General features: G+C 40.1%; 1 protein-coding gene across 2 annotated transcripts in view; it reads left to right on the top strand.

The window, feature by feature from the left end:
• The first annotated feature begins 235 nt into the window (after positions 1 to 235).
• usp43b (ubiquitin specific peptidase 43b) overlaps positions 236 to 17,076 on the top strand; it is a 90,625-nt gene continuing 73,784 nt past the window's right edge. The window contains exons 1-3 of one of the 2 annotated variants that reach the window (XM_076882967.1): positions 236 to 1,206; positions 9,698 to 9,844; positions 10,338 to 10,451. In XM_076882967.1, the coding sequence (XP_076739082.1) occupies positions 577 to 1,206; positions 9,698 to 9,844; positions 10,338 to 10,451 (891 nt within the window). In that variant the 5' untranslated portion in view covers positions 236 to 576. The remainder of the gene's footprint in view (positions 1,207 to 9,697; positions 9,845 to 10,337; positions 10,452 to 17,076) is intronic. The other variant, XM_012922361.4, reaches the window with a different exon arrangement.

The following is a 17,076-nucleotide window of genomic DNA, read 5'->3' on the forward strand; positions in this document are numbered from 1 at the left end:
CTTATCCAATGCAACTGTATTAATCTTATAACATCATTGGGGTGATTTTCTACCGAATTTGTTTTGACTTTAGAAGTGCATCACGTTCATAATATTTTATTTGTGTTCAGGATTTTAAATGACCGGCCTGTATGACCACAAATCAAGCTATATACAGGGCTCTCTTAGGTCATTCGTGTGTGGGGAAAGTGGGAGGGGGCAGCTACACAATCATAAGCCTTCTTATGAAGGCGAAGTTGGGTGCAGTGGGAGAGGAGCGCGCAGTGCTGCAACTGGACGGCGCAGCGGCTCGCATTGTCCCGGCCATGACGAGATGCTGTTTGTGACAGCGGTGTCGGGATGATAATGAACGTCTTCAGTAAGTGTTGGGATGGACGAGGGAGGTTTTAAGTCAGAGCGCGGTGGAATAACAGTGTGCTGTTGTGTCTCTTGGCTCCTCCGCGATGGTGGCACCCCCGTGCGCTTTCCCCTCTGCTATCCGGACAAGGGACGCTGGCAGAGGAGTGACAGACCGGAATCGGAATTCCTACAATTATCAGTCTCAGAATAGCTCGGCACGGGAGTAGAGGTACTGTCATGGAGAAACAGAGCAGAGCCAACAAGGAGGAAATGCTGACATCGAAGGAGGAGAAGCGCAAAGAGAAGAAGCCGAAATCTGGGAAGCTTTTCCGCAAAAAATCGTTAAAGTCTGTGGGGAGTTTTATGAACAGAATTATCAAAACTTTGGGCACTTTCACCCACTTTGGAGACGCTGACGCGCAGGACGCGGAGGATGATGATGGAGGGTTTCGGAATGGCGCACCTTGCACCCTCAGCGCCAGCTCAGGAATAATCAGAGAGGATGTACAAGTAGTTCGGGATCGGGTAGTGAAAAACACTTCGAGCACGTCGTCTTCTCTGTGCACCGGCAGAGAGAAACTACTTTACCAATACGGAGACAAAATCCCAGGTGTGCTGGGACTGAAAAACCACGGCAACACCTGTTTCATGAACGCCGTGGTCCAGTGTTTGAGCAACACCGACCTGCTCGCGGAGTATCTGGGACTGGAGCGATACAAGATGGACATGAGCCAAACCAGAATGAACGGGGTGGTGAAAAGCGACGGGACGAGGCATGTCAGGGGAGAAGTCACGGAGCACTTGGCGTCACTTGTCAGAGCCCTCTGGACTCTGGAGTACACCCCTCAGCTGTCTGTGGATTTCAAGGTACACCGCCCCCCCACACCACCACCACCACCCCGAATTTAGTCTGCAGGTGGTTGTGAGTTGTCTAACGTGAAAGGCACACATAGGCACAAAATGAAAGGTACTGGAAACAGTATTAAAAAGGGCACTGTAGCAACCAGTTAGTTACTGCATTATTAGCTCCTTGGTAAGTACAGGTGTTCTGTTTAGACACACATAATCACATGTTATTCAGACAGTATGCCTTTAACACCACTATGATTATTCTCAGTGTCCTGTTCAGATGATTATCATTTTGTATAATAGCACAGCACCAACTCCTCTGCCATGGTCAACAACAAGGGCGCAGTGCTTTGCCCTGACACTCCAGGGTTTCCCTGACAGGTGATAATGACACTGGTGCTCAGAGTTGCAGCAGTCTGAGGGCACAAGGTGAGCAGGTGCCTGGCTCTCATGCTGTTGCTGGGTTTGCACATGAAGACTTGATGGATACTACTAACAAAAACTTTAAAAAGGTTCACTCTGCTCGCATTATTTTATGAGCACTGGGTTAGAAGAGGTTAAGGGAAAAATCGTTTAGATTTACCTGACTTGGTCACCTCTATTTTACAGTATTTATTTATAGTAGGTGAAAAAGTTGTGATGCAAAGTGAGCACCAGAAAGAGATGATTTACTTTACACTTAAGAGACTTTCTTCCTTGAGGATCAGGGACAGTGAGCACTATCAGGAGACCCTCAGGCTTTTCCTACTCTACCCACGCTGAAGATAGGAGGGGAAATGCAACTGTACTTTATCTGCCTGAAGCTCTTCTTTGCTCTGGATTTCTCTGAGCCTTAGCTCAATGCAAGAAGTAGATAATATTGGAGCGGCGAACAAAGAGACTCACAATGGATCTATTCTTGGAAATGCTAATTACTCTGTGAAGATGACTGCTGAAAGATCTTGACCCCTGCAGCACAGACACGTGCATGATTTTTTGTCACACCTCATTGTGGTTACAGAGAAGCGGAAGGTTTACCTGAAAGCCAGATAGCCAGATTATCAGGATTTCGCAGCCTATAAACGGAGTGTTGATCATCACGGAGGTTATTTTTTTTTGTCTTGACTCTTTTGCTGTCCCATTTGTTGTTCTCTCCGAAAAAGTCCCCCATCAAACATAATTGATGCTGCCAATAATTTTTCGATCCCACACTTTCATTTCCTTCTGATCTCGGGAGACTCTGATATCACATTTTATTACTAAAACAATAAGAGGAGAGCAGAGAAACATCTTGCCAAGATTAAAAGAAAAAGAAAAAAACCCCTCTTCTTTATATGTGATGAGATGTTTCCTGCTATAAACAGACAAACACACACACACACACACACACACACACACACACACACACACACACTGGATTTCTTGGCTGTGGTTTGTGACCATAGGAGGTCCAGAGTTCGTGCTGTCTGGGTTTTCTGAAATTGCCTGTTGAGTAATACCACAGCTGCCTGAAGGGAGGCATTATAAAATGATCAGATAGCTCTGAGGCCTGTTTCTAAGAGGCTAAATTAGCTCCCAGTTGCAGGAACTCCAGACAGCACAAACCAATAATAAACAATTCTCCACAAAGGACTAAGCTTTGCTTTAGTAGCTCTATTAATCTAGTCGTTTTTTAAGTTGATTATCTTTCTTTACTGGTATCTGAAAGTTGCGTCTTTTGTCAGAAGAGGACAAACCACAGTACCCATCTTCATATCAAATTGACTTTTATAAGAAAAGATAAAAGGCCAGGCTTGGAAAGGGTTCTCATTTTGAAAAGGACCCTAGGTAGAATTTATAGTGCCGCACTTTATATTTTAAGTAATGATGCTGCTGGTGGTGTAAATGTCGAATCATCCTGGTTTGATCAGCAGATCTTTACAGTTAATGACTCAGCAGAGGTCTGTTCCAGTCCTGCTGTGGAGGAAAAACAAGCTTTGTGCTACATTCCAGTACCACCTGGCTTATAGGACAGCACAGGTAGAAGGAGGGAGGCAGCTTTTATAAGTATTTGCAAAAAAACCAGAAAAAAAAAAGATTAAGTACCTCTGGGTTGCTTTGTGATAACACCAGCACTGGCAGTGTGTCCAAGGCTTCGGCTCCCACTGACGTGTCTCTCACATTGCGGCTGAGGTGCCGAGTTTCTTCAACCTGTGAGCAGATGTGTTGTTTTGATCCGTTCATCGTCGCCCCCCCCAACGGGGTGGTGTGTTTGCACAGAGGGGCCTAGATAGGAACGGAGCCTGAAACTCAAACAATTACTCAACAGCCAGTTTACTGGTTTCCATAACATGAGAGGCCTGAGAAAGAAGGGAGTTTGGGAGTTAGGGTGAGCAGGCGCGACGGCTGGACGGGAATCCTCCTAGCGGCGTGTATTGATAGGCCGGTTTGGGAAGCATATGCTGTGGTGAAAGTGGGTCTTTGTCACAGGTATGTGTGAGTAATTACGAGCTCCATGTTAAGGTTTGCACAATTATCTATGCTGCAGGGTGCAGAACATGACTCACAAAGAGATCTACATTAGACTGCAGTGATAGTGATAATGGTCATAGTGTTGTGAGCAGTGTTGGTCAAGTTACTTGAAAAAAGTAATCAGTAACTAATTACTGATTACTTCCCCCAAAAAAGTAATCCTGTTACTTTACTGATCACTTATTTTCAAAAGTAATTAATTACTTAGTTACTTAGTTACTTTTTAAAAACACGATTTACAACCCGAATAGGTGATAAAGCGATAGATCTTTCAGCCAAATTCTACTTTTTCTACATAATCCATCATACAAAATGTAATCAAATGGAAAAGTCCTTTTTTAAAACTTGTTTTATTAGTTTTAATCTTTTGATAAAGCGATAGATCTTTCAGCCAAATTCTACCTTTTCTACATAATCCATCATACAAAATGTAATCAAATGGAAAAGTCCTTTTTTAGAACTTGTTTTATTAGTTTTAATCTTTTAACTTTATGCATCAAGCAAAAATTTAATTATATGCATTTCTTCGTCTTCTTCTTCTTCTTCTTCTGACTGGAAGAAATTTGTTTAATATTTAAACCTATTTTCTGCACATTCCAGCACATAAAATATGTATATTATGTAAAATCAAACTTAAAGTAAGGTCAGTACTTCCACGCTTTAAACGCTGCACGCTTGTACTCTCTACCGCACTTGATATATTATCCATTGTTGATCTGCACACAGATGTTGCCACACTTGCTTATGTCACTGTCATGAGACATTCTCGCAAAAAATCTCGGTTTTAGTAACTCAGTAACGCAGCGTTCCTACGGGAAACTAACGGTAATCTAATTACCGTTTTTGCAATAGTAATCCCTTACTTTACTCGTTACTTGAAGAAAAGTAATGCGCGTTACAAGTAACTGGTTGTGAGGTTGTTGCTATTTTAACTGAATCAAAAATACACAAAAAAATATTTTAATAATTCATTTGATTACATTTAAGTTTTCCATGTAATATTGTTACATAAATACAAAATGTTCAATTTAATGGAATCTTACTATGTATATATATATATATATATATGTGTATACATATATATATATATATATATATATATATATATATATATATATATATATATATATATATATATACATATATATATATATATATACATACATACCAAGCATATTTTTAATTGGTTAATGATTAATTATATGAATAAATACGCCTTTGATTTTATATATTTTTGTTGCATATTATTGAATATTATTGCTTCATAAATATTTGGAGGGCAAAAAACTATGAAGTAAGCACCGAGAGTTATATCACCAATGGTTAAAAAGGAACAATAATAATTTTAACAAGCGCCTGAAATCATAGGTTGAATGTTTAAATAGCTAAGTGGAAATGGATGAAATATAAAGCTGAACTTAAAAAAAAGTAAATAGTTAACTGATGATGGATGAACTGCATAAATATTTAACTTTGTCTAAATACAGTGGCTTGTTATCATTATATCAGAGATACCAAAACAACAAAAAACAAAAACATGGCCTTTTCCACAGCCTTAATTATATCACTGACACAATTGCCACCTTCAGAGGGCTGATGGTAATTACTGTTATTACTTTGCTGTAATGACTAGCTGCACAAAAGCTTTAGGTTAGCGCAGGTCATGGTTCACAGTTAATGTCAAAGCATTTCTTCAAAACGAGCCTGAATGCCTCAGGCTTGTTCCCCGGCTGTAAACGACTGCTGTACTAGGGCTGCTCAATTAATCGAATTTTAATCACGATTACGATCTGGGCTTTCAACGATCATTAAAAATGACTGAGCCGATTATTAGCCCCTCCCTCATGCTTTACTCTCGCGCTGCTCCATGTGGCAAATCAAGCGCACTGCTCTGCATTTCGAACACGCGTCACAACAATTAAGAGGACCCGAGGGAAGCTCGGAAAGCTAAGCAGAAGTTATTTGGAGAGGAGTGGACTGCCGTTGGTTGAAAAGAGAGGTAAAAAAAAAAAAAACTTAAGTGGTGTGGAAACATTATGGCTTCGCGGAGTCAGACGTGGATCAAGTAGACACAGTGTGTAAACTTTGCTATGGTGTCGTAGCTGCACCACAGAGCAACACTGCAAAGTTCACATTTTTCATTTATTTCTTATATTGCAAACATTTGCACTGTTATCAGTATTTGCACACTATTTTATATTATTTTTTAAAGTCATTATTCAATACATTGTTATTGTTAAACCTTTAAAGCCGGTCAGAGCAGCATGCTCGTTTTGTGTAACTATTTTTAAATCCCTGTAGAACCTGAACGCTAAGCTAGCACAATAAATTTTTTTCCATATGAAACCAGAGGAGTTGTACTTACTTCTTATGCCATCAGCTTGTCCTCGGTCACGGTTTCCTTCCACATATAGCTTTGCAAAAATTGCATAAAAAGAGCTTGCAGGAACAAAAACATAATATTCCAGAAACACTTTGCCGATCCGATCAGCTGTTCTTAACACTTCCCACATTGAAAAACACGTCAACGTGAACTGTCGCAAGTGACGTCATTTTTGCGGAAAATTTAGTTTTTTACTTGTAGGCCTTAGAATTGCACTGCTGGAAATAGTTTATTTTGATGCACATGCACATTCTTTGCAAATTTGCATCATAGGATTGTTTTTTTGTTTTTCCTGCAGTATATAAAAATTGCTGTATCTCCAAAAATAAAACTATGAAGACACTCAAAATAAATTTCCTGTTGTTGTAAACTATTTTTTGCAACTTTTTTGTATTTAAAGTTTTGAGGGATAAACCTCTTAAATTTCTCCAAGTAGAAATATATGTAAAAACAAAAACGATTTTCAATTTTTTTGTAGTTTATTGCACTTTTTTGCAATTAATGTAGTTACTATGGACTTAATGCATACACATTTTTAAAATATGGGCTATAACAGTTGTATTGATGTATAGCAACTTGAAATGCTCCCACAAATGGCACTACAGCATGTAAAAAAATAATATAAGCTCTGGCGGACGAAATAAATATCGTCAAATAATCGTGATCTCAATTTCAGTGAAAATAATCGTGATTATCATTTTTGCCATAATCGAGCAGCCCTATTACTAGACTGATTTTCCCCTGATTGGTCTCATTCAGAAATATCTGTAATGTAAGGTATGATAGTGCGATCCTAGGCTGGGCTGTTGGACCGAATGTAAAGTCTGTTTAGATCTTACAAGACACATATTTGAGACTGCAGAGGGTTTATTTCAAACACTGGTACATGCCTAAGACTTTTCATAGTAAAGGTACACCATCTATACTGGTAAAAATAAGCCATCACTGCCAGTGTCACTTTACCCATAACCCAGTGTTCATGGTCTGACTCTGCAAATAGCTCTGATTAGAAGTCACCATAGTCTACCATAATAAAATATGTAGCTTCTGCACAATCTCATATTATGTTGATAGTTCGTGTAGCAGCATCATAGTTTTGATTTAAAAAAAAAAAGACCACACTTGGAAGAAGTTTGCCTTCAGAACTTCCAGTTTTTGATACACAATTAACAGTGTGAAAGGTCCAATTAAAAAAAAAGTCACAATCCTTCCCTAAACAAAAATAAACCCCAACTGGCAATTGGTTTTGGGGTTTCTTTTTGCAGAATAAGACCTCTAAGTCCAAAAATTATAAGGTACTTAATGACAGTCCTGGAAGGGAATTAGTGTGATGCTCCAGTGGCAACATGAACATGGTGATATCACATACACAGTAGCTTCCAGGTGTTATCTTCAATTCAATTCAATTCAATTCAATTCCGCTTTATTTACATAGCATCAACTCAAGGCTCCTTGTATTGTAGGATAGAGCCCCTACAACAACACAGAGAAATCCCCCTGTGAGCAAGCACTTGGTGACAGTGGGAAGGAAAAAATCCCTTTTTTCCAGGAAGGAACGTCGGAAAGAACCAGGCTCAGGGGGCGGCAGCCATCTGTCGTGATTGGTGGGGGGTGAGATGAGGAACACAAGACAAGCGACATAGTGTGGAAGAGAGCCAGGGAAAATAACAAGTAATAATTTAAGTGTGGTGTATGAACACATAGTGAGTGAGGCCCGCAATATTTGCAAAAACATACATAATTTCATATATATTTTCCTCAGGGATTATTAAAGTATTCTGATTCTGAAAAAGAGTCTGTTCAGATGCTTCAGTTTTATTGTTTTATGACCTCACAAATGACTTGGCTCGTGATTAATTTTAAAAGCTAAAAATTCTCAATAATGTTCTGACAGCATAGGCTTTGAAGCGAGTTGACACTGTTGTGTCAGCTGACGGGGACGCCTCCTAAATGAGGAGAGATTTCATGTCTCAGCTGACCTTGAGAATGCCTCCAGAAGAGGCTGAGGAGGTGGCCTAAGATGGGTCTTGGCTTCTCCAGAAGTCTTCCAGACTCAGATGTGGGATAGCAAATGGAATAACAGTGAATGGATTGATACTATATATTTTTAGATTATATTGATATACGCTACCAAGAACAAAGACTGTGTACTATAGAGCTAATGTTATCTGAGCATTTTCACAGAAGGAGGCCGGGTGAATCATAAACTGTTGAAAGTGTCAGGGTCCTCACAGGGTTAACATAATGGAAATGTTGGTCAACAGAGGCGTGGATTTCCAGTTGTTTCAGCTAAAAATAGCAGCTCTGTATTCATTAACTGTGGTGTCTCTTCCGACTGCCGTATCTTGTAGCTATTGCAGTGACAAAACTCTTCACTTTTTGCTTCCTCGAGATGCATGAGGCAAGGGAAACTTCACTTTCATGACAAGATCAGAAGACAAGATTAGAGAACCTTATTGCTCAGCCGAGATTATGCCAGCATTTTTTATGTTTATGAATTTTTATGTTCACTTTTTGCTCCTGTCCACATTTCAGTAATTACTTTGAAGAGGCAGTCCCAGCTCCACATCTATTCCTCTATCCTCCTAACAAACAGCTGCACACAGTCAGGCTGGACAGCTGCCCAGCACAACTGCACCTTTTATATTGCGAGCTGAAGCAAAATTCATTTACTTGCTTTTGCACAAGGACACTTCAGGGCTGGTTTAGCTGTTTTTTGTTTTGTTTTTTTTAAATTCAGCATATCTACCCATTTATTAAAGAACTGAAATGGTAGCTCTCGACTCCCAATCCTCCAGCTTAGGCAGACACCCTACATCACGTTGGGGTGTAATAGCTTTAAGAGGCATATCACATATTAGTGTCAGTCTTTTGTTCCCTCTGCAATGATCTCTCATCACAGCCTCTGCTTCTCCGGGCTGCCAGCTGCAGTTCACGAAGCAAATTCTTTGCCTAACTGAGTTGTGTGCAATTCACATGTGAAGTGACATTAAACTGTACTTGAGTTGATGCAGTCTTCAACCTGCTTTTAAGCAAAATGTTATCCACACCTCTTGTTTGATATGAAAATCTTGAAATTTTAGTTAAATTAGACAACAAGGTGGGTAGATGATAAATGCAGATTGGCTAAACTTTTACTAGAAAGCATGTTTTTTTAAGTATTACACAAAAGGCAGATTTTGCACATTCTTAAGTCAAAGCGTGGGCTGGGCTGAGACGAGGGAAGCGTGAAGTGCGTTAGTGCAAATTTGCAATTCTGGGATTCCTCTGATCAGCGTTCTGTGGAGAAGCCCAGGGTACATCTGCCCATTCAGGAGGCTCAGCTATACCAGCGAACACACTGGGGCTGTTAAAACCAGTAAACAAGCAGTCCAAGAGATTCGCATATTGTGGGAGTAACTTGTGTAGAAAGGATATCTTAACGAGGCACTTTTTTGGGTTCTCCTGACACTGCTTTAAATCTAACAGGCTGTCAAATTATAAAACTCAAATAACAACCAAAACAGAATGGGGGAGTATGTGAATGGAATAGATATTATTTTAATGAAGGTTTCTCTCTGAAGTCGATCCATCCGTTGAAATAAATAAATAAATAAAATAAGAGACTTAAATTGTGTCTGCTTTTCTTTTCTTCAGGCTACAGTGTCCAAGTATGGATCACAGTTTCGTGGTAATTCCCAGCACGATGCCCTGGAATTTCTCTTATGGCTTCTGGATCGCGTCCACGAAGACGTCATTCTGGCCTCCCACAATAACAACAACAAGACCAAAGCTCCTGGAAAGGTAGGACTGAAGCAGTTAGCATGTATGCAGTTAATTTCCAAAATTTACATAGAAACTCTTGGAAATGATCTTCGTAAAGTCATAAAAGTATGTAAAATACATCACATCTGGATCTCAGCTCTACAGACACATCAGTAATAATTTAATATAAATGATCTACTTGCTTAACTAATGCAGAAGTAATACGTGACTAAATATGTGATTTAATGAATAATCTGTTTCTCCTTCTTTGGCTTGATATATTATACAGGCATTGTTATTTCATGAGCTTAAATAATATTTAAGGAGTCATAATTTTGTCAATGTTAATCAAACTCAACGCACAGTTATATAATTAGGGTTATGAATCAGTGTGTTTGTAGTGTAAGTTGCCTAAACGCTCCATTGTACATTTGGTCTTTGTTTATGCATCTATACTATTCATGGCCTGTAGCCGTGTAGCTAATGAGAGAGCATCCATCATTCAGATCTCATGTGCTTCTCTTCCCCCCAGTGGCTCATATCTCGTGTTGTTTATTATCAAGCCAGCGAGTCTAACCTCACTGATAACGTCCCGACTGGCTTCGATAATTCCACAGATAACATCGCCATAGTCACATCTTCACAGGTCAGCTTCGAAATTTGTCTTGCAAAGCAGCTTTTCATGTCACCAGATGTAATGTGGCAATCTGCACTTTGCAATATTGCCCTGTGTCTAATGCATTGCCAGTGGACAAAGGGAATACAAGTATGGCAATTTGATTTGTTCTCAGCATGTCTTCTCCTGAAGCCATGCCTGCAGGCACGATGCATCCAGATACCCCTTGAAGAGAACTTTAAACTGCTCTGCCGTGAGACATTAAAGCAGAATTTTCATGCATTATTAAAAATATGTTTTTACTTCTGAAATAGATATACCTCTTTATTTGAAGTGTTATTGGGCTGATAACCAATTTATGAGAAGTGCTGTTGGTGAGTCATTGCAAATAAATCCACTCATCTCACTGCCCCATGTTTCTCAAGGCAATAATTTAATGTGTTGTTTCAACATGTGATTGTGAGATAGGGATAAAGAAGCCTGACACTCCCAAGGTTATATGTTAATTAGCTTTAGATATGAAATATGCCTTTTTCCATGAGTTTTGTATAATTGAGTTATAATACATAAATGAATGGTAGTTATATAGTTTCTTTCTACTCAATTTGAGCACTCAAAGCACTTTGTATTGCAAGTCTCATTCACCCAGTCACACACAGACACATTCAAAAGCGCTTTTATCTGTGCTTAAGTGCTTTTTATCTTTGATCACTCACACGTCAAAGATACTTCGACTGTAGATTAAAAACTTTACATCTACTAATTTCAATTCGTAGATGACCCACACTGCCACCTGAGTCAGAGCCGCCCAATGTAGGGGAGTAAGTCACTATTTGTAAAACAGCGAAACAGCCCAAAATATGCATTCATAATCAAACTTTTCCTGGAAAAAATATGGTTTAAGTTAGTTAAAAATGCAAATGTTAGAGATTATAGTCCAAATGTATTCTCTGTAAAAAGATTGTGTAGAATATGACTTTTGATCCTTGTTTATTTTTGTTTGGGTATGAACATGTCATCTGGACAAATTTCACCATCAGTACTAGATTTGCTAACGAGCAGCTGTCTCTACATCTAGTCAACTTTCACTGATTTTGGATCATCAGGTTAAATTTTGAGTGTTGTTTTTGAATTGTTTTCTTGTTTGAGTTTAACCTCCTAGGATCTGGTGTCCACATATGGGGACATCACATTTTGGGTTGTCTAGACCACAATACAAAAGTTTGCTCTTTCAAATGGCTTTCAAATGAGCCTTATTGCTCTAAGCGGCACAACTATTGTTTCTCATTTTGTTTTTGTACTCAGGAAAAGTGCTGTTGTGTTTAGACACCAAATAAAGAGTTTTGCACATCATTACTCAGTTGTACTTTATAGTGTTGGATCGAACACTAAAAAGCCCAAATAGCAAAGAGAAATTAAAAATGCATGCCATGAAAAAATTTGGGCCTCAGGAGGTTAAACAGCCTTTTAACAACAAACAGCTGTCCAAGCAGTGGCCAAGAACATGTTTCAGTACAGCAAATGCATCAATATCGAAAGCTGAAAATGGCTCTTGTGTACAGTGTAAAAGATGTTTACATAAAAGTGCAGTCGACATCAGAATCCAGTTTAAAACCAAGTAGCAACCTTGGAATCCAAATGCCCTCTTTAAACTGGCTTCAAATTTTACAGAAGTAATAGTCACGGTTACAGTCTAAATTTGGGTATCTTTATGTCTAATCTCTTTGCAACTAGATTTGTCTTTTATATGTTTTCTAGACAAATAATCAAAGAATATTTAAAGGTAACAACTTACAGTGCTTTAATGAAGTAATCACCGAAGTTATATCATTGATTTTTAACAGGGTAGCTAGCATCTGTAGCCTATTATATTTCAAAGTGACCTTCCAAGTACTTATTGGGATGTCTTTTGTTCTCAGTTAGAAAGGAGGAAAGTCCTTGTTTTCAGAAGGTGCACTGTCAGCATGTCATTAAAAGGCCAAAGCCACACTGTAAAGTATAGCATTTCTCCTGTCTTCTCTGTAGTGTAGCTGTGAGAATTTGGAGCTCTGTTCACTTTGCCCTTTTTGTGTGACCAGCCCGATGAATCCCTTAAATTATTTTTTCTTCTGTTTCTTTTTACATCACACAAAGACCCATCTGATGTCTCTTAACTGGAGTTTACCTCCTGCTGTAATCTCAGCTCGGAGTTATAGTGAAAGATGGGGTGAGGCTTTAGGCCAAAGGAGGGAGGGTCAGGACTGTATCTTTGAGTAAACTTGGGTGTGCAAGGGGCATGAGAGAATCTTAGGACTGGAGCTGCTGATAAGGTATGTTACGCGCCTGCAGCACCCCCCGGGAAAATTTTGTCACACCTTGCTCAGCACAGCTGGTGTGGCTTGTAGGATATAAAGGTTTAAAAAAGCATGTTGACTTTTTCCTTGATCCTGATATATGATGGTGTCAGCATCAGGATTCATTTGATCAAAGGAGCTGGATGTTTACTGGGGTGTTCCTGCTCAACACCTTTACATCCAGTTAGAGAAAAATTGCAACAGCATGTGAAGCTCATTTGTTTTTTTTTCATCCTTAAATTAGTTTAATATTGTAACCAAAATGTTTTACCATGTTGAATACTTGATTTTATATCAAACAATGCAGATGTGATTGAACTGCAGACTTTAAGCTTTAATTCAAGGGGATTAACACCAGGTAAGGAATTAGTGCCATTTTTAAACAGTCTCCCATTTCCAGAGCCTCAAAACTAATTGGAAAACTGACTAACAACCCATTTCATGGCCAGGGGGTGGTGATGCCTATACCCTATATGCCTATAGTTAAGAAAAACAACTTCACAACATTGAACTAAGTCAGGAAAACTTTAAAAGATGTGGGCCTATCATTAATAGGAGCTGCAGTCTATAGGAGATAGAGGGTTGCACTCGAGAACAGAAAGGTCAGATTACACACAAAAAACCCTGCATTGTTTTGTAAAACAAAAAAACAAACAAAAACGATTTCAACAGATGAAACCAAGATTAACTTATTAACTTATACCAGAATGGGAAGAGAAAAGTGCGGACAAATGGAGAAACAACACATGGTGGGTAAAACACCACATCAACTGTGAAACATGGGGGAGGCAGTGTTATGGCACGAGCATGTGTGGCTGCCAGTGGAACCTGGTCTTAGTCTTTATTGATGATGTGACGAATAGAAGTAGCTGAATGAATTGTGTGGGGCTGTACTCCCTGCTCAGAAGAGCCAAATGCTGCAAAGCTGATCACACAGCTCTTCACGGTACAAAGTGATGATGACCCAAAGCAAACTTCAGAAGCGACTCAAGAGATTCTCAATGCAATGGCCATGTCAGTCAACTCAGCTCTACCTAGTAGAGCAGCTTTTCAGTTACTAAAGACAAAACCGAAGTTATAGAGACCCACAAATAAACAGCAAATCATAGCAGCTGCATTTCAGGGGAGGAGACATAGCAGCTAATGATGTCCATGGTGTCATGAGCTGGCTGTGTGCAGCAGGCAGGATGGGACAGCTTAGGATAGGACACAGCTTTGTTGCTGGTGTGCAGGTGATACAAAATTAAACTAAACTAAACTGCAAATCCGGAACCTAAATATACGGAGAAACACACGATGAAATACACAGCCATGAATGAGGGAGAACACGATAGTGGACTGAGGGAAACAGAGGCTTAAATACAGAGGGAATGATGAGGGAACAGAAAACACATGAGAGACACAGCAGAGACGAATTAGACACAACAAGGCCAGGGGAGCAAAACTAAACACACTAAACAAGGGTTGCAAGACTTTCACAATAAAACAGGAAACAACGGAACGCAAGACTATCAAACGAGCTTGACACAGGCAGACAGGGAGGAGTGAGGGAACATGAGAGACAGAGTGAGAAAGAGAGAGGAGACGAGAGAGACATGACAGGCTGATAAGGATAAGGATGATGGGCGGGAGGGAACATGGAATGACACACAAGGAAGAGAACATGGGCGTAGAAGAGGGAAACAAGGCACAAGGACTGGGTCAAAAGGACCCAGGACCATGACACATGGGTTCTAGAAATCAGGAAGTTATTGACTGCAAAGGATTTTTTTAAAATCCAAGTATTAAAAGCAATATGCATTTAAAATTATGTTGTTTTTTTCCCAGTTAACTATAGATATCTCTGTTGTTTTCAAAAGCAAAATTAAAAAAAAATAAAATCTCTGCTAAGAGACTTCAGACTCTGGAACAAGCTCCTCTGACATGTTTTTATCAGTAATTATTTGAGCGCTGTATAGTGCTGTAGTAGTAAATGCAGCATATGAATTTATATGCTTGGAGGTGTAGGAGAAAATAGAGAGGCAGTAATCAGCACTATGGCCTCTGCGCTGAGGTGAAAACCTCATAAGAGTTGTTTGTTCAGGCCTTCTGCTATCAGGCTTTTTTTGCAGAAATCAAGGTTGTCATGGGTTTCAGTTTTACTGGTAAAAAAAAACAACATGTGGTCAGATGCTTAGTATCACATAAAGAAAAGGATATTCTAGTTATTCTATTTCCCATGAATCAGTCTACTCTTTGCCTTATCTTGTCTTTTGTCCTTCATACCTGTTACATATTGTATCTCTGTAGGAGGTACAATATGTAGCAAAGCTGTGGTATGCAGTTTGATATCACTGCCCCTCCCACAGAGGAGCTTTGTGAGGGGCAGAAAGGGCCTCGCTGACTCTGAGAAGTGCAACTGCAAGAAAGAGTGTAAATCACATTCCTTTAAAACTTTAAAGAGTCACTCAGGATCATGATTCTGTCTATGATTTTTGTGGGGGAGGTTTGCCTCACCTCACTGTTTAATGTTCTCCCCAGTCAGCTTTCTGTGGCTCTGGTGGCTGGCTGAGAGTCATCCAGGGTCACAGTCAGTTTACCAGTCCATGCACGTTCCTTCTCACAGCCAAGGAGTCTGCAAGCGCCGTTCTCTTCTGCTGCAAATCAAGGAGCCCATTGGCTTTTTTTTCTAATTGTTTTTAAGCATCTGTTCTTAGTTACCATTTAGCGAAGGAGGGCCAGAGCCAAAAGAAAAGAGAAGACGAGGGAAGCCCCGCTATCCCTCTCTGCTGATGACCTGCTTGTGCTGGTTTTGCTTTGTAGTTGGAGCGTTTCTGTTTTTGTAATCATAGGTGACATCCTCCCCACGCACACAATCAGAGTTGAACTATGCACATACTAACATTCACTGTTGACTTTCCATGGCTTTGACTCAGGCACACACTTTCACTCTTAGTTTGTTGATCATTTATCTCTTAGGAAACACAGTGCAAGTGTGAACTTCCCTCCCTCCCTACCTCTCTCTCCCTCTCTCTCTCTCTGTCTCTGTCTCTCTCTTGCTCTCTCTCCATGAATGTGTCTCTTTGTAAGTAGAAGGAAGAAAGAAACGCTTGTTGTGCAGCCTGTGAGGTGAGGCTGAGTTCTTTGCAACAGTGTGGCAAAGAACGGTGACAGCCAGTGGATACGAAGTGAGAAATTGCTTCAATTCTACAAGACAAAAAAAATGTCTGCATAAACAGTTAAATGAGGCCTGACCGAACGGAACCAAGACTGAATTGTCATTATCAGGAAAATAAATACAAAGTGAATGTGCAAAGCTATCTACCCATTTATTTTCCTCTGCTTATCCAGTTCAGGGTCATGGGCCAAGGTGTCTTGTGCCTAACCCAGCTGTCATAGGTGAGAGGCAGGGCAATTTATACCTGCAGCCAGTTTAGAGTCACCCACCAATTAAAAAGCATGTATTTGGACTGTGAGCGGAAACCAGAGTACCTGAAGAGAACCCACACAGAAAAGACCCAATGTTCTATATAAACCCAGTACCCTCCTACGAGGTAACAATGCTATCCATCACATCACTGTTCCACCAATGTACACCGATCAGGCATTTCATTATGACCACCGGCCTAATGTTGTGTTGCTCCCTTTTTTGCTGCCAAAATAGCTGTGACCTGTCACGTCATGGACTCCACTCGACCCGTGACCCTGTGCTGTGGTATCTGGCACTAAGAGGTTAGCAACAGATCCTTTAAGTCCTGTAAGTTGTGAGGTGGAGCCTCCATGGATTGGACTTGTTTGTCCAGCACATCCCACAGATGCTCGATTGGATTGAGATCTGGAGAATTTGGAGGCCGAGTCAACACCTCAAACTTGTTGTTGTGTTCCTTGTTTTGTGCATTATCTTGCTGAAAGTGGCAACAGCCATCAGGGAGCACCGTTTCCATGATGGGGTGTATATGATCCGTAACAATGCTTAGGTAGGTCGTGCGTGTCAAAGTAACATCCTCGTGGAAGACAGGACCCAAGGTTTGCATGTAGAACATCGCCCAAACCATCACACTGCCTTCAGCAGCTTGCCTTAGTCCCATAATGCACCCTGGTGCCAGGTGTTCTTCAGGTAAATGACACACAGCCTTGTGACATTAAAAGAAAACTGTTATTCATCAAACCAGCCCACCTTCATTGTTGGTGCTTTCAGTCGTGGATAGTCCTGCACCTATGCACCCCATGCACATCAAACTGTGATACACTTTGTATTCTGACACCTTTCTATCAGAAACAGAATGAACTTTTTCAGAAATTTGAGCTACAGTAGCTCATCTGTTTGATCATAATGCAGGTGC

Source organism: Maylandia zebra, linkage group LG4, assembly GCF_041146795.1.
Source record: "Maylandia zebra isolate NMK-2024a linkage group LG4, Mzebra_GT3a, whole genome shotgun sequence".
NCBI classification, from domain to species: Eukaryota; Metazoa; Chordata; class Actinopteri; order Cichliformes; family Cichlidae; genus Maylandia; species Maylandia zebra.